Source organism: Hippocampus bargibanti, linkage group LG11 (genome assembly GCF_051943395.1).
Source record: "Hippocampus bargibanti isolate YZ-2025 linkage group LG11, ASM5194339v1, whole genome shotgun sequence".
Lineage (NCBI taxonomy): Eukaryota > Metazoa > Chordata > Actinopteri > Syngnathiformes > Syngnathidae > Hippocampus > Hippocampus bargibanti.
Window position 1 is genome coordinate 6532243 of NC_142744.1, and position 18044 is coordinate 6550286.

At 39.9% G+C, this 18044-nt stretch overlaps 2 protein-coding genes across 3 annotated transcripts; both read right to left on the bottom strand.

Annotated features, from left to right (window-relative positions):
* Positions 1 to 2299: 2299 nt before the first annotated feature.
* Positions 2300 to 15088, bottom strand: LOC148891323 (fizzy-related protein homolog). Of its 2 annotated transcripts, XM_089009047.1 has the most exons (15): positions 14731 to 15088; positions 14104 to 14126; positions 13637 to 13710; positions 12395 to 12523; positions 12184 to 12247; positions 10574 to 10704; positions 9143 to 9225; positions 8765 to 8948; positions 8617 to 8682; positions 7584 to 7686; positions 6877 to 7061; positions 6560 to 6793; positions 5699 to 5803; positions 5355 to 5447; positions 2300 to 4852 (listed from the first exon to the last, which is right to left on the bottom strand). In XM_089009047.1, exons 3-15 carry the CDS (start codon positions 13703 to 13705, stop codon positions 4811 to 4813), a joined length of 1488 nt encoding a protein of 495 aa, XP_088865173.1. In that variant the 5' UTR covers positions 13706 to 13710; positions 14104 to 14126; positions 14731 to 15088; the 3' UTR covers positions 2300 to 4810. The 2 variants fall into 2 exon arrangements, with proteins under 2 accessions (XP_088865173.1, XP_088865174.1); XM_089009048.1 differs by lacking the exon at positions 14104 to 14126 and having other exon boundaries at positions 2302 to 4852; positions 14731 to 14815.
* A 1380-nt stretch (positions 15089 to 16468) lies between these two features.
* On the bottom strand, positions 16469 to 18044 carry plekhj1 (pleckstrin homology domain containing J1). Its single transcript, XM_089009058.1, has 6 exons — positions 17719 to 18044; positions 17534 to 17601; positions 17387 to 17453; positions 16930 to 17020; positions 16774 to 16837; positions 16469 to 16609 (listed from the first exon to the last, which is right to left on the bottom strand). Exons 1-6 carry the CDS (start codon positions 17810 to 17812, stop codon positions 16517 to 16519), a joined length of 477 nt encoding a protein of 158 aa, XP_088865184.1. The 5' UTR covers positions 17813 to 18044; the 3' UTR covers positions 16469 to 16516.

Sequence of the window (18044 nt, forward strand, 5' to 3'; positions counted from 1 at the left end):
GCCTTTAGGTGTATAAGGAACATCACACTCTGTGCCTCTTGATCGAAACATCAGGAGGTCGGATTATGCATAGTAACGACACCCCCTACCCCCCACTCGCTGCTTTCAGAGCCCACCACCGAGTAACAAATGACTGTTTCCCATTGTAAGCATTTGTCTGATCACTATAATGGTCAGCATTTCTTATTTTGATGGTTTTATAATTGGGCCTGAAGCAGCGAAAGGCTCCTACTTCTGCTAGAGAGGAGTCTATCTATCTATCTATCTATCTATCTATCTATCTATCTATCTATCTATCTATCTATCTATCTATCTATCTATCTATCTATCTATCTATCTATCTATCTATCTATCTATCTATCTATCTATCTATCTATCTATCTATCTACCTATCTATCTATCTACTATCTATCTATCTATCTATCTATCTATCTATCTATCTATCTATCTATCTATCTCTCTCTCTCTCTCTCTCTCTCTCTCTCTCTCTCTCTCTCTCTCTCTCTCTCTCTCTCTCTCTCTCTCTCTCTCTCTCTCTCTCTCTCTCTTCCTACCTACCTACTTACCTACCCACCTACCTACTTATCGTATGTATATTTTTTATCCACAGACTAGAAAAGCCTACTAGAACATATGAAACTTTATTTGGGAATCGTCAATCCCAGTTAGAAGAGAGTGTACACACTTGTGCTGCCACATTGTCTTGGTTTATTTTAACTTTGTCTCTCCCAAAAAAAAACATGTTCTTGTAATAGTGTTGTCAAGGGCCAAGGTGACATCAAATGCGTAAAAGGTTAAAATGAATTATTTCAATCTATTTTTTTTTTACATTGTAAAAATCTGGCATGTTATAGGGTGGAGATGGGCAAATTAAATGATGGAGCTGGCTGCAATTATCCATCAGCGCTTCCGGGAGGCCACATAGGACCACACCCTATACTCACCAGATATATAACAAAAATGCTATTTTACAAAATATATGCACACATGCAAATATGTCACGTTTAAAGCGCTGGAAACAATAGCACACCCCTAAAAGTGAAAATATTCAAACCGAGAAAAAAAATAGTGATGGATGTACCGTATTCATGAATACATTTTGTCATTCATAGATTCTCAAATAGGTTGACAATCAACGTAAGAAATCAAGGTTAAATGTGAATTATAAAGAGTTTACCACTTAGTTTAAATCAGCAATTTTATTATTTATCATTTATTTATGGTTTTATTGTTCTGTGTATTGGTGTTCTGAAAGGCGCATGGAAATTAAATGTTTGATTATTATTATTATTATTTTATTTTAAGGAGTCGCAGTGGTGATGATTCGGGTCATTTATGTTTTTATCCTCATAATGAATGCAATGGGACGACAATTTGCTGCCTTTGAAGACGACAGATTGAGGCCTTGGGATGTTTTGTAGCCATTCACAGCTTTTTTTTCTGGCTCTAACAAATGCAGCGTGGATGGAGAATAAATGTCTCAAGTCCTTCGTGGCCCTAAGATACAGACTGTTTACGTTATGGGTGTGCTAATGTCGTCCAAGAGTTTAACCGCAGTTTCACCTTGTAGGTAACTTGTTTAAGGTTGATCGTATGGACGTGGCAATAGCAGTCAATCAACGCAATTGGACGTTAAAATGGCTCTCACTGCTGGTCAATGAAAAAGAAAAAGATCCAACTGTCCATGGAAAAGCACACAGGGATGCTGGAATAGCATTTTAGAATTCAGTGAAAAATAGTGTGTGATGTGTGAGCAAAAAGTACCGTATTTTCCAGTGTATAAGGCGCACCCCCAATTAATGGTGTATTTTCATACTTTTTCCATATGTAAGGCGCACATTCAGTCCAAATATACATAAATATATGTACGTTTTCCAAATACAGTGATACCTCGGTTTTCGAACCTCTTGGCTTATGAACTTTTCATTTTATGAACGTTACATTTATGAAAATTTTACCTTGGCATACAAACTTTTTTCATACACGTAGCTGTCTCAATGAACATTAAAGAGAGAGGTGAGTCTCAACTTTGATACTGCAAGGTTAAAATATCCCATCAATCAGGCTCCACAAACAACCCGCACAAGCCATCTGTTTACTTGATTCAAAAAGCTATCAACCCAGCTAAAGAGAACACAATTGATGAGGAACTAGATACAATTATCACGGAGAAAGCACCTACAAGGGATCATTCCTCAAGATGGTGAAAGAAGAAGGTTACGTTCCTCATTAAGTGTTTAATGCTGAGGAAACCGGACAATCCATTCCATCCAGCCATCAACGACCATCACAAAAGTAAATAAAACGACTTTATTATACAGTAGTTTACTTCTTTAATTACAATACTATAGCACATTTATTATACATAAAATAAGGTATATTTTGTGTATTATAAGGCTTAGAAAAATAGAAAGTAGAAAATTATATATTTATGGGGAACAGATTATTTTCATTTTAATGGTTTCCTATGAGAAATAAATTTTTGGGATACACACTTTTCACCTTACACACTCTGTCTGGGAAGCAATTAAGTTCGTAAGCCAAGGTATCACTGCATTTCAATAGTTCATGAGAAAAAAAAAATACTTCTTGTGTTACAGAAGTGTGCGTGACTGAAAAGTTGTTCCTATGGTGTGTCGGAGATCATTTTATATATATTTCCCTGGTGTGTGAAATTGTTTCAGTGGGGTGTGAAAATTATTCATGTGCTTCGTGAGCACCTCTCAGTAATGTGTACGTGTTTAAAATACAAAATATTTCCTTGTGATAACAGCATGTGGTTGCGGTAAAGTTCAAACACAAATTATGATAGAAGGGCTGCCGCTGCTCACCCGCAGAAAAAATATCTTGTGACTGTAAAGTGTCCGTGAGAGTTTTGAAAGGTGCTTATAAGTGAAACGTATTATTATTATTACTGTAGCTATTAGCTAGCTAGATAGCTTTTGATCTATTTGAATTACTTCCGGGTTGAGTGAACGCTGGCGCGTGTGGCTGCGGCTGCTCACCCGCAGAAAAAATATCCTGTGACTGTAAAGTGTCCTTGACAGTTTTGAAAGGCGCTTATAAATGAAATGTATTATTATTACTCTATTAGCTAGCTAGCTTTCTATCTATTTGAATTGCTTCCGGGTTGAGTGAACGCTGGTGCGTGTGGCTGCCGCTGCTCACCCGCGGAAAAAATATCATGTGACTGTAAAGTGTCCTTGAGAATTTTGAAAGGCGCTTATAAATGAAATGTATTATTATTATTACTATTATTTGGACCCCACGCCCCAAACAAACAAATTTAACTCATTCACTGCCAGACGATGTGCAAAAATGTGTCCACTCCATTGCCAGGGTTTTTGTCATTGTCACTTGAATTCCGGGACCCACAGAATATTGAGTTTTAGGACTCCATCAACATTCAATGCAGCGTAAGAAACCTTAGACTCTCTTCTTTCATCAGAAAGAGTTAATTCCGAAGTTATATGGGTCTGGAGTTATCAGAGCTTGAAATGGGGGTGGATGTTCGAAATAAAATGCAATACACATAAATTGGTTTACATACCGCTTTAACAACAGCTGAAGCTAGAACAAAGCGCTAACATGGAAAAAAAGGAAATGCTGCCCCCTTGTGGAAAAAAAACATTGTCAGAGTCCATACCCAGCGCTTTATCAGCACCCAAGCATGAAAAAAACAAAACCCAAACAAATTCAGGAATGGCGTTCTATGTCATATTTTCAATTCCCAAATAAATTCGTGAATGGCAGTGAATGAGTTCAACTAGTTAATAATTGAACGACAGCGAATTTGTTTACAGAATAAAAGAGGAAGCACATGTGGGATAATATCCAAGACATGATGTCATGTTTTTAATTGCCCATTACCTGAGAACAGAAACAGACATCGTTTTACATTCAATGTGTAAGTCAGGTTGTCGTAATAAGTACAATGACGTTAATTGTGGCGTTAAACCGCTCTGCTTTTTTTCCTCTTTCTTGTTCCCCCACTAAGCATGCCATGACTGTACAAAAACTTCTTTACACAACACAAAATAAATAGCATGAATGTAAATGTGGCACACTCGTACACTCGGCAGTCAAACTGGGGAATTAAAAAAAAAGATAATAGAGGGGAGGGTTGCAGGTGATATGGAAATTTGGGCTGTAAATTAGACCAAACAAGCACCTGTACAGAAATAGAACCGCAGGCCAAATGTCACCGTGGTTAGAAAATCAGAGCATTTTACCGTGTCGGTAATTGTTTTGGATTGTAATTGCTGTTACTAATGACACTCATTGGCAATGCTTCAATTTTGCGGTGATCTTCTCCACTTTTTTTGGGGTGCTCAAAACGATACATGTTTTGTTTTTAGCTTGATGAAACATATTCATGACGCAGGACTCACTCGTCTGCCTGCAAACCAAACCCCCTCCTCCGAAGGCAACGGCAGACTCCACAGACAGAAACAAAAATGTTCACTTTGCGCAAATGCTGAATGAAACGACTAAAACAAACATAACGAAATGCGAAACAAATGCAGACCAATAACAAAACACAATAAATTATTACTTTTTTGGAAATTTAAGACAAACAAAAAAAAGACAAACAACTTTTGGCAGTTTTGCACAATTTAGGGGTCTGTGACGATGAATCCGGTTGACGATTATAGTCTGTGATGGTCAAACATTGCACGTGTTTACCATTTTCAAGCGTTCGCAACCGGGCAGGATGTGATGATGATGATGATGATGATCTGCCGATGGACTTGATGCATGCACAGAGGAATTCTCATCGTTTGTCACCAGTAGCTCTGACTGAGGCTGACTACCGGATCCTGGTAAAAAGGTTGAGGACTGACACCGATTCCTGAAAGGGAAACCACACAAGTGTGTAAGTAACTCTGTCACTCTCTGTCACTCTCTCACACTCTCTCTTATACACCCTCTCATTCATTCATTCACTCACCCACACTCACCCACCCACCGACCCACCCACTCACTCACCCTCACTCACGCTCTCACGCTCTCACTCACTCACTCACTCACTCACTCACTCACTCACTCACTCACTCACTCACTCACTCACTCACTCACTCACTCACTCTCACTCACATACTCACGCAGTCACTCATGCACTCACTCTCACATACTCACGCAGTCATTCACACACTCACTCTCACTCACACACCCACTCTCACTCACTCACTCACTCACTCACTCACTCACTCACTCACTCACTCACTCACTCACTCACTCACTCACCGTAACTCACTTTCACTAACTCACCCCCGCCCCCTGTCTCTCTCACTCACCCAAGCCAAACCATAGAACCCCCTCCCTCCAAAAAACAACAACAACAACAACATTACTTTAGTGGATCTCATCTTGCTAAAGACATTCCAGAAGCGGAGGGTTTCATCTCCTGCCCCCGTCACAATGGCCTCTCCATCTGGGGACATGGCCTAAAAAAAACACACACACATCACCCGTAAACTCATTAAGAGTTGATCTTTTTATTGTCATCCTCCAAAGCAATGACCCCTGACCTTTTGTGCCAAGGAGTGTACATAACTGCATTATTTATTGATTTATTGATTGATGTGTTTATTTATTCACAACTACCCGTACCAAGCGGCTACTGTACCACCAACAAGTGGTTAGGGACCACAGCTCTGGACACACCACTTGACAAGAAGCCCAAATAAATACTGACCAGGTAGAGAACTCTGTAGGAATGTCCAGTGAGTTTGGCCACTTGAGTGAGGGAAGGATATTTCCACACTAGGATTTGGTTTTGGGAATAACCATGCGTGCTGACCTGAGAAGGGGAAATAAATACCAAGTTGGAAGTCAAATTACCATTACAGTAAAGTCTCGTTATATCGATATCGGATATATCGATAGTCCCGGTTATATCGATACTATTTCTATGCACGCACGAAAGAAAGAAAGAAAATTACATGCAAACAGGGTCGGATATATCGATAGTCCCGGTTATATCGATATTTTTTCGGACTCCCTTGAATATCGATATAACGAGACTTTACTGTATTATGTCTCCGTTTCCAAGGCAGTATCAGTGGTAGGAAATGTGGGGAAATTATTGTATCGTAATATAAGGTACCGTATTTTCTGCACTATAAGGCGCACCTAAAAGAAAATATAATTTTTTTTTTTCCAAAAGCTGACCATGCGCCTCATAGTGCGCCTTATGTACGGAAAATGTTTTTAAATATGTCATTCGTTGAAGGGGCGCCTTATATTCCAGAAAATATGTTAATTTATATCCAGTTATATGATATACAGTGATACCTAGGCTTACAAACTTAATTGGTTCCCAGACAGCGTGTAAGGTGAAAAGTGTGTATACCAAAATTTAATATCCCATAGAAAACCATTAAAATGAGAATAATCCGTTCCCAGGTCCCCATAAAACATAATTTTCTACTTTCTATGAGGAATAGCTTTGAATACTTTCAATGATAATGAAGGCTTTTGGGTGCGCCTTATACACGGGGAAAATCCGCTAATTTTATCTCACTTTATCCTTAAACGTTTTTGAAATGTGACTCACCAGTTCGTTGGTGTGCTTAGACCAGGCCAAGTTGCACACCTGAGAACCCGTGTCGGTGCACTGCAGGGGCTGGCCAGTCAGAGTGTTCCAGAAGCGGATACAGCGGTCGGCGGTGCCCCCCCCGGAGGCCAGCAGGCCGTGTTGGTGTGGGGACCAGGCGATCGCCTTCACTGCCGCTAAATGCTCAGTATACTGCTGCACCGGGAGGACGCTCGAATGATTCCACACAAGCAACTGCAAACGTCAGGAGGGCACCGATACATACATGACAGTGTTACCTTCTATGCTAATTACACCCCTTTAAGATCTCTGCTAACCTTGTTATCATTGCCGCCAGATGCTAACAGCTGATGGTCCGTGCTCCACTTCAAACCGCACACTTCCTGCCGGTGTCCCTGGAGCCGGCGCTCGGATTGGAGGGGCGGGGCTCTGATATCACGCTGCAGGATGACCCTGTCGCGACTTCCGGATGAGAGCTGGTCGGCGTTCCAGGCCAACGCGCCTAGCATATACATAGACATATACACATTCAGCAATTTTCCAGACTGCTTCATCCTCATAAGGAGCCTATCCCAGCCATGTTTAGGCAGGAGATGGGGGACACCCTGAACTGGTTGCCAGGTAATCACGCACAGACAAATAACCATTCACACTCACACCCACACCAAGGGACAATTTGGACAGTTAAATTATCCTGCCATGCATGTTTTTTGGAATGTGGGAGGAAACCGATGGACCCGGAGAAAACCCACACGGGCCCGGGGAGAACATACAAACTCCACAGAGGGGGGTTTGAACTCACGACCTCTGGATTGTGAAGCCTCTGCACTAACCGCTCGACTACCAGGCCCCCCCATAGAAATATAAAGAGCAATAAAATGAACACAGGTACAGCGCTGACATCATTGCCCAAGTTGCAACATGGCGTCATCTCAGTAAACTACACTAAAGTTTACCAAAAATGAACAAACCCCCCCAAAAAAGCCATTCATCTCGAGATCTTGACACGTGTCTCTCAACTCACCCACTCTGGCCGTGTGTCCCTCAAGGGTCGAGAGTTTCTTCCCTGCGGCGGCATCCCAGATTTGAACGTACCCTTTATGAGTCCCCACAGCAACTAGGTTACCCTTAAATTAGAAACAAGACATGAGAGAGACATACGACATCTGTATTCAGATGACTTTGTTTTTTTAAATAAAGTTTAAAAGGCAAACTTGCTCACAACATAATGCTAACGATTAGCAGTGGAAAAAAGAAACAATAATAATAATAATAATAATAATAATAATAATAATAATAATAATAATAATAATAATAATAATAAATTTCATTTCTAAGCGCCTTTCAAAGCTCTCAAGGACACTTTACAGTCACAGGATATTTTTTCTGCGGGTGAGCAGCGGCAGCCACACGCACCAGCGTTCACTGAACCCGGAAGTAACTCAAATAGATAGAAAGTTAGCTAGCTAATAGATACAGTAATAATAATACGTTTCATTTATAAGGACCTTTAAAAACTCTCAAGGACACTTTACAGTCACAGGATATTTTTTCTGCGGGTGAGCAGAGGCAGCCACACACGCGAGCATTCACTCCACCCGGAAGTAACTTGAATAGATAGAAAGCAAGATAGCTAATAGATACAGTAATAATAATAATACGTTTCATTTGTAAGCACCTTTCAAAACTCTCAAGGACACTTTACAGTCGCAGGATATTTTTTCTGCGGGTGAACAGCAGCAGGCACACGCGCCAGCGTTCTCTCAACCCGGAAGTAACTCAAATAGAACAGAAGACAAATAGATAGAAAGCTAGCTAGCAAGCCAATAGATAGCCAATAGCTATGCAGCTAGATAGCTATTGTACGGTATTATAATAATACATTTCATTTCTAATCTACCCGGAAGTAACACAGCAGCAAAGTTATGAAATGAAGAGGAAAGGAAAGAAAGAAGTAGAAAACCAAAATACAGGAGCTGCTGAAAAGGCAGCCACTCTCACGACACCATCTTGAAGTCAAAAAAGAAAAAAATAGCGTACACAAAAACAAACCTTACCCTTTCCGACCAGCCCACCGATGTTACAGAGTCTCCTTCTACAGAAAGGTCGCAAAGACGGGTCACCTAAGAAGACAAACATGGCGACTGGTTGTCATCGAGAAAGTCTGCAGGCAAACGGAGAAAAAAAACACACAAAGATACCTACCTGGCTGGTGCAAGCACTCCACAAGTACACACAAGTGCCAAGTCCCACACTGAGCACGTTGAGAGAGGACCAGTCCACAAGGTTGAGGTAGAAGTCATCCTGAAGCTCGGGAGCGTCGAGTACTTTAAAAGGTATTTTGGATATCTTGCGCATGGGTTTCCGGGGCGACCGAAGCAGTTTCTGGCTGCAAAAACAAAAAACAAAACAATAGACTGTTTCAGTATGATCCAAACCCACCCGAGCTTAAAAAAAAACACTGGTGGGCATCCTACTGGACCCTCCGCACCCTGCATACCACCTTTTCTAGCGACCAGAGACAAATTCCTTGTGTGTTCTACTTACTTGGCTAATAAAGAGGATTCCGATTCTGATATTTACCTGTTGCTACTGACGGGTGATAAAGAATAAGGAGAGACTGCATTTCCATCTTCTTCTAGAGACCTCTTGGTACTCAAAGAATACTACAAGAAAAAAGCAGATGTTAAATATGATTTTATTATTCGGGAAATACAGTGATACCTCGACTTACGAAAGCTTTCGCTAACAAACTTTTCGCCTTACGAACATTAAATTTACACGGAGCGCCACAATGACTGGCGGACTAGTTTTCGGTGGAAGAACATCAAACGACACGGCCAAAATGGGCCACCGTGGCTGCCGGACTACTTTTCCACACCCACTTTTTTGAGTGCACTCAGTGCAGACGTGGTTTGTTATGGAGTGGGAAAAAAATTACGGTCGAGCAGAAGGAGATCATCGTTTGTGTGACTTAGCGTCCCAGTAGCAGTATGCTAAATCGACCATTGCTACGTGTGGCTAAGGGTGTTTCTGTGTTGTCCAAGCAACGGTCTCAGGCAATAGAAGAGGTTGAAAAATTTCTGTTGATTTAGATTAACCAAAAGCAGCTGGCAGGGGACAGTGTGAGTGGGGGTATTATCGCTGAGAAAGCGCGGCAACTTCACTCAGATATCATCGAGAGGCAACTACATCAACGACCATCACAAAGGTAAATAAAACAACTTTATTATTTAGTACAGTTTATTTCTTTAATAACAATACAATAGCATGTGTATTATACATAAAATAAGGTATATTTTGTTTAGTGTTAAGGATTATTTAGTAGAAAATGATGTTTTACGGGGACCTGGAAAAGGATTATTCTCATTTTGAATGGTTTCCTATGGGATCTTAATGTTTGGAAGACACACTTTTCACCTTCTAGGAACCAATTAAGTTCGTAAACTGAGGTATCACTATGACGAAGAGCGCCATTCCCGAATTAGTTTGGGTTTTGTTTTTTTCTTGTTTGGGTGCCGATAAAGTGCTGGCCATGGCCTCTGGCAATGTTTCCCTTCCACTAGGGGGCATCGTTTCCCTTTTTTCCCATGTTAGCGCTTTGTTCCAGTTTGAGCTGTTGTTAAAGCGCTATATAAACCAATATTGTATTGTATTCTATTTTATACAGACACCCACATTTCAAGCTCATATAACTCCAGACCCATATAATGTAGGAATTTATTCTTTTTTTCTGATCAAAGAAGAGAGTCTAAGGTTTCTTATGCTGCATTGAAGGTTTATGTTATCCTAAAACTCAATATTCTGTAGCTAGCTAGCTAGATAGCTAATAGATAGCCAGCTACCTAGCTAATAGATAGCCAATAGATAAATAAAGCTAGCTGGATAGATAGCGAATAGATAGTCAGCAGGTGAATAGCCCACATTAAACACATTGTTGTACATCGTCTGGCAGTAAATGAGTTAATTAAAAAAAAATACAAGTGATAGGACAAGAATAAAAAAAAATGTTACTTTAAAAAGGCTCCTCCTGGTAGGAGTGGCTGGTTGAAGACGCCGATCTTCAGATTGGGGGTCTTGGACTTTGTCGATTCCGGCTCCGAGTAGCTCGTTTTTCAGCAGCGCTGAGTAAGCGAGACCATCCGCTAAGGGCGCACAGGTTCAAAGATATTGATGAGCATTTCCACACGTCTCACATGGATACATTTATTGTACTGTATTTGTTCCTTTCAATATGTACGTCAGCGATTTTGGCTCTCCTTGCTCATATGTGAGGGTATCTCAGTTGCTTCATCACTGAATTTTCTTTTCATTTCACTTGAGCAGCATTGGGTAAGAAACTAATAGAGAATAGAGAGAATAGAAGTTATCTTTAAATGTTTCATTCTGTTGTATTGGCTGAACACAAGGCCCACAAGGGAAGAACAGACAATCTGGGGTCAATCTGGGGTCAATCTGAGGTGAACAGACACATCCTGTTAAACTGTCATCTTCATGTAGGAGTTTTGGACTTGAACTAATTTACAACTTGGTAAACTCCTTCACAGGAAGAGCTCATTAGCCAGGTTAATAATCAATCAGTGCATGGAAAGACAACCTATTAAAATGTCTATGCTCTGTTGGTTTATGGATGTTGGTGCTTGTAACATGGGAGGTCCAGGGGCGTGGTATTCAAATCATTTGCATATAATCTCAATCAATAATAATAATAATAATAATAATCCATTTCATTTATAAGCGCCTTTCAAAACTCTCAAGGTCACTTTACAGTCACTGGATAAGTTTTCCTGTGAGTGAACAGCGGCAGCCACACGTGCCGGCATTCACTCAACCCGGAATAACTCAAATAAATAAAAAACTCGCTAGCTAGCTATTAGATGGTTAATAGCTAGCCACCCAGCCAGCTAGCTAGCTATTAGATAGCCAGCTAGCTAACTAATAGATAGCCAATAGATAAATAAATAAAGCTAGCTGGATATATAGCTAATAGATAGCCAGCAGGTGAATAGCCAGCCAGCGAGCTAGCAAATAGATATCTAATAGATAGCCAGCTAGATGGATAGATAGCTAATAGATAGCCAGCTAAATAGCTAGATAATTTATAGCTAGCTGGATAGATAGCTAATAGATAGCCAGCTATCTGGCTAGATAGCTAATAGATAGCTAGCCAATTAGCTAGCTAATATATATCTTATAGATAGCAAGCTAGCTGGATAGATAGATAAAAGATAGACATATATCTACATAGATAGCTAATAGATAGCCAATAGATAAATAAATAAAGCTAGCTGGAGAGATAGCTAATAGATAGCCAGCAGATGAATAGCCAGCCAGCTAGCTAGCTAATAGATAGCCAGCTAACTAGCTAGCTAATAGTTAGCTTGCTGGATATATAGCTAATAGATAGCCAGCTAGCTAGCTAGATAGCTAAAAGATTCCCAGCCAACTTCGACAATCTGCCTGTGTTTGAGTCACAGTGTCCGAACAAACATATCTGACAGAAACTGACTCACAAATTTTCAAAAAAAAAAACAACAACCAATTGACGGCTAACAACAATGAAAAAAATGACAGAGTGCATATACCATTCTGAAAAGAAGCGGAAGCAAGTGGACAAGCACTACCTTTGTTGCTATCTGCTGTTCCATCTTTAGTTTTCCTGTTTTGATTGTGTGACTTTTCAATTTCCTACGCCGGCACAACAAAAACACGTTAGCTCCATCAACCGAGACTTCACGCTCGATTTGGCGCAGCATTAAGCATCAGCTCGGGGAATCGCTTTGACACTGATGCAACTGACAGTTGCCTCTTTGCCATCCTTGCGAGCAGACTCACATTGATGCGGTGGAAGTTGACGCTCCAGTTGGCGCCGGCCCGTGACGGGATGAAGCGATCGCCGTGCTTGCTCGGGGAGGACAGCGGGGAGCTGACTGGCGACAGAGTTCGTAGCGCGCCAAGAGATTTCTACACAGAGTGGGGAGGAGAGCAGAGGTCATTTATGACTCAAGAGTGATTTTCACGTGAGTGCTCCCTGATGATATGACCCGACCCCTCACCTCCAAAAGTAAAAAATAGAATACAGTGATACCTCGGTTCACGAATCCCTTGGCTTACGAACTTTTCGGTTTACGAACGTTACATTTATGAAAATTTTACCTCGGCATACAAACTATTTTTCGGGATACACACGGAGCTGCCACATTGAGTGGCACGAACGAGCCCGTTCTCCTAACAAGAAAATGGCAGCCGACTTTTTTTTGTCCTCTATTCCCCGCCCCAAGTCTTCGGTTAAAGCGACGTGATTGGTCAAGAACGCAGCAGTGAGGGGGTGTGTGTGTGTGTGTGTGTGTGAGACATTAAAGAGACAGGCAGACGACAGAGAGAGTGATAAAGTGGATAGAAAACAGTGAAATGTGGACTCATTTCAGCTTTGATAGTTCAAAAGCAGAGTGTAGACTGCAAGGTTAAAATCTCCCATCAATCAGGCTCCACAAATAACCCGCACAAGCCATCTGTAGACTTGATGCCAAAACCTATCAACCCAGCTAAACAGAACATAATTGATGAGGAACTAAGTAAAATTATCGCAAAGAAAGCACCTACAAGGGATCATTCCTCAAGATGGTGAAAGAAGAAGGTTACGTTCCTCATCAAGTGTTTAATGCTGATAAAACCGGCCACTCCATTCCATCAAGCCATCAACGACCATCGCAAAGGTAAATAAAACGACTTTATTAAACAGTAACGTTTATTTCTTTTATTATAATACCATAGCACATTTATTATGCATAAAATAAGGTATATTTTGTGTAGTTTTAAGGTTTAGAAATTAGAAAATTATGTTTTATGGGGACTTGGGAACGGATTATTCTCATTTTAATGGTTTCCTATGGGAAATTATTTTTTGGGATGCACACTTTTCGCCTTACACACTCTGTCTGGGAACCAATTAAGTTTGTCTACCAAGGTACAACTGTAACCGCATATGTACAATTTCGGTTTATTTAAGTTCACTACATTCGAATTGAATCTTTTAAGAACTGTTACAAGTCATTACTGTGGATGTCGTGTACTTACCACTGGGCTGGCATTCGCATTGTGGATGTTAATTTGCCTGAGCAGCCTGGACTCATAGTCCTGATCCATAATGCCTGAAAACAGGTGAACAGTCAACCCAATTGTAGTGTAATAAATTCATGGTGAGGGTTAATCACCATTGCTTCCCCAGTATTGTCAGATATCTTCAAGTGTGCCGTAGAACATGATCTATTTCCTTTATTTGTCAAATATTTATTACTTTCAAATATATCTATAGGTATTTAGAAAGGTCCGTAGAAGCCCGAACTGAGACATGGTGTTTGTGTAGTGGATATAGTGTAGTTAGTTATAAAGGGTAGCTCAGGATGGCTTTTACATTAAATTAGACTAACTTTTATTTGTCACACACTGGAGAAATTCACAATTTCATCAACATGCAAATACAACACCACAAAAAAAATTCAGGTGGCACATATAAACACAAGTAGACCTGCAGAAGTACTCGCTTGGAAGGGATTCAATTTTCCATCTTGCAAATGCCATAATTTTTTTGGGAAAACAAAAGGCATATCAGTCAATCTGTTGTAAATATACGCATTATATATGTTATATACTATATATAATTTGATGTTTATTGTGATGTGGAGTAAATGTGTTGCTTTTGTTTGTTAAAAAAAATCATAGTAAGAACACAAAAAAAATCGATGATTTGACATCATAACCTCAAAATGCAGAGGGGGAAAACTATCCTATATTGTCAAATCACTTTGGGAAGGGGGGAAATCGGATATTAAATGACACAATTATATCGTTATATAATTTTTTTATCGTAATATATCCGTCAATACAGACATAAAAATATCATCTCTGTTATACAAATACGAAGCTACAGAGACGAGGTTCAAATAGCACCTGATCTTTAGGAGAGGACAAATGCGGCAGTAAATATTAAAAATTCTTGTCATTTGAACCACGTGACGGATATCAATTTTTTTTGTCATAACAATTGGAATGCTGAAACAAATCGCTCCAATGTCAATTATAGGTAGCTTCAGCTAGCGATGCTAGCCGACCTTAGGTGTCGAGAAACTTAACTAGCAGCATTTCCAATCCGCATTTGGATTTCCACTCACCGTTCCCAAAGAAAACTCCTTCGATCCCACGCCGGGCACTTTCTCTCCCTAACCGATACCAAACCCAATGCGAATATTTTGTATTTTTGGTGTAATCGATAAAGGTTTAAGAGAAAGGGGCAGCTCTTATTTCGCTAAGCGCAGAAGACAGTAGTGTCGCTAAGGATCACGGGAAAATAGTACGTCATTGTATTTGAATCGCGCATTTTCCGTTGCTAAGGAAACGTCGCTTTCTCCTGCAAAACAATGACAATGTTTCTCAAATTTTACCCTGTGTTTAGGTATTTATTTAGGGTCGTAATATTACGAACAATATAAGATAGGAAACGGAAGTTACATTCTATCATGTATCACCGCCATTTTGGATCCTTCCACGAAAGAAAATAGAAGGGTAAATTCTCCTTTGTATCATTCGTTTTTAATCTTAATTTATAATTGCTATGATAATGTCACAATGCTAACCGTGAAACTATTTACTGGACAATAACTCAATACTACAAAATTACACTTTGCCGATACATTTTACTTAACAAGTGTCATTTAGGTTGCATGTGATTCATAAGTATTCAGTGGATTTACCACTACTATTAGATCACATACTATACAAAAACCGTAATTAACAGCACCCAACAGTAACAAGGCAATCTGAATTGAATTTGAAACCTAGTTGGTTAAAGTCAAGGTCACATAAACATTCAAGTTATGCAGGCAAGAGAAATAAATTAAATGATAGCTGAAAGTAGGTTCACGCAATTTTGAATGTTGTAAGTGTTGGTTTTTATAACAGCAAAAAATGTCTTGCTGTCCCTTGAATTGAAACGGGGCTAATAATTGAAGTTGTTACTGTCCTGGTAGTAATTTATTATCATACCATTGAGTGCCACTTTATTCATTTTCGTCGTACCTGTACTCAGCAAAAAATGAGTATGAACATATCATTTATGGGTATTTTTTTTAATAAAACCGAAACAAAGCCAACAAATCACTTTTGTGAAGAAAACAGGACACATAATGAACCCTCCTTATCAAATGTGTAGGCATATATACTAAACACATTTTCCTACCGTGTGGCAGCCTACAAAACAGTTAAATGCAATGTGGGTCAGAGCTGTAGCAAAAATTTGGAGCAACACACAACAAGAGAGAGTCAAGACTTGCAACTTAGGATGTTCCAAACTTACCAAAGAAATGTGAATGAAAGTGCAATATAAAATGCAAAGTAAATTCAAGTATATTTTAAAAACGACTATAAAATTAATCCTCAAGACCATATAAAGTACAAAGTGCAAATGTATCCAAGTAATTTAGACGAGCAAGAAAATAAACATGTACTTTCAGATACCACCCTACCAAACACACGCACTTGTGGCTCAACTCAGCAGTTCGAATGCCGTTATTGTTCTATTGTCTTACTCTTGTAATCATCTATCCAATGTCAATTGTTTCCTCCAAATGTCCCAATGCGATTCTCCCAGTAGCAAATCAAATGATACCTCCCTATAAATCACATTATTTAAAATTACAGTAGAAAAAAACACAGAGAGTACAATATCAGCCATGATACCTAAAGGAAACAGTAAGCCAGTGTTTTCAGAGTCACACGCCATTGAAGTCCTTAGCCCTGGAATCAACCGATTTAAAAAAAAGGCATGTACAAACAATGTGTGCATAAACTCTGGAGTGCTTACAGTAATGCCACTGTTTGTCAGTCCAAGGTGGTGATACTATCCGAGTGGCTAGGAGAACTAAAGAAGAAAATGTGGATCAATCTTGGCACGACGCTGGTCTACATGGAGGAGGCATCTCGGGAAGAATGTTGCAGGCCGTTAGTGACCTGAAAACGAGCTTCATCAGATATGCCGTACTGCTCCAATGGATCCTGCGGTCATGGTAAAGTAGTCGGCATGAATTCAGGCGTATCAGATTAACATATTCTAAGAGTATAGTTTGACTGATCTAACATGCACAATTTGGTGAAATTCTGTGAACCGTGGCAGATATTCAGGTGAATGATGACAGCTTGTATATAGAAAATATAATTACTTTGCCAGTAAGCCTATGGATCTCTGTTCTGTAGAAGATGAGGTTCCTTCTCATAAATTCGTAGCTGCAAGAGACAATATGTTGTTTCACTCCACATTTAAGATGACACTATATTTTCTTTGGCATTCATTTTGTGTCCAGTAGAAGCACACTCACCTTGCCTTGATGATGGAGGCTACCCATTTCTCACACTGCTCCTCAGAGTCGCACTCAAAAAGATATTTCCTCTCTGCATCTTCGAGAAACGCTGTAAAAAAATGAAATGACGCTTCTGCAAATGAACTGAGACACATATAGTGCAGTAACTCCCAAATAAACATTGTGAGTGAGAGTTTATCAGACTTGTCTTGCTTCATTTTAATTCGCAGAATATTCTGTGATATTTACAATCAGAAAGAATATAATAGTCATTTGGCGTGAAAATTAATGTTTTGTTTTTTGTCTATGTGCTTTGTGATTGGTGACAGGTAGCCAGCCGAGGGTTAATCCCGCCTCTCGCCCAAGGTCATCTTGAATAGCAGACAGGTCACCAGTGATCCTAATAATATTACAGCACTGGGAAAAGGCATATTCTAATAGTGAGAAATTGAAATGTCAAATTATTACTACTCACCAATGGAAAAGGTCAGGCTGTCCTCTTTCTCCACCCGACACTGTTCCAGCAGTAAAGCGCCAACAGGCTAAAAAGTCATTTAGTCATTCAACTGTCAATGAATGGAAAATACAAGACATAGTAGTATACAACTGTAGTTACACTCACTTCTTCCTCATCAGTCTTAAAATAAAAAAGGAAGTTGACAACGAGTTTCACTAGCCGCCTCTTCACAACTGTAACACAAAAGGAACCAGGGTAAAGCTCACAAACCGGAAAGCGTCTTGTGGCTAGGCGTGCATTAGCTGTCAGCTGTTTAGACGTGAAAACGACCAAAGACTTTAAAATATTACCGTCTCCCTTCTTCGGTCCTCGCATCCCAAGCTCGGCGACCATTTCTGAAGGTTGTCGGCTTAAATGCACCATCTCTTTCTCGTTAAAACGCATCACTAATAGTAAAAGTTCACCTCGGATCGACCGCTTGAGACACACTAGGCACTATCACGACCATTTCCCACAAGTAAAAATCAAACGCGTTATTTGCAAACGCCGTCAAAAACACTGACTGGTGTCGTTAAACATGTTTCTCCATCGCAATATTTTGTTTACAACCTTATGAAAGTACTTAAACAACAGCAAAAAATGTCGATTCGCACACAACAGAACCACTCCCATTGGC

Bases quoted from the DNA above. Each gene is read 5' to 3' on its own strand.
- LOC148891323 (XM_089009047.1), bottom strand. From the start codon at position 13,705: ATGGATCAGGACTATGAGTCCAGGCTGCTCAGGCAAATTAACATCCAC. The intron at 12,248-12,394 runs GTGAGTCTGCTC...GTGCCGGCGTAG, and splicing joins TCAACTTCCACCGCATCAAT to GAAATTGAAAAGTCACACAA. The intron at 5,448-5,698 runs GTCAGTATTTAT...TGTTTTTTTTAG, and splicing joins CCTACAGAGTTCTCTACCTG to GCCATGTCCCCAGATGGAGA.
- plekhj1 (XM_089009058.1), bottom strand. From the start codon at position 17,812: ATGCGTTTTAACGAGAAAGAGATGGTGCATTTAAGCCGACAACCTTCA. The intron at 17,602-17,718 runs GTAATATTTTAA...TTTGTGTTACAG, and splicing joins AGGACCGAAGAAGGGAGACG to TTGTGAAGAGGCGGCTAGTG. The intron at 17,454-17,533 runs GTGAGTGTAACT...ATGACTTTTTAG, and splicing joins TTAAGACTGATGAGGAAGAA to CCTGTTGGCGCTTTACTGCT.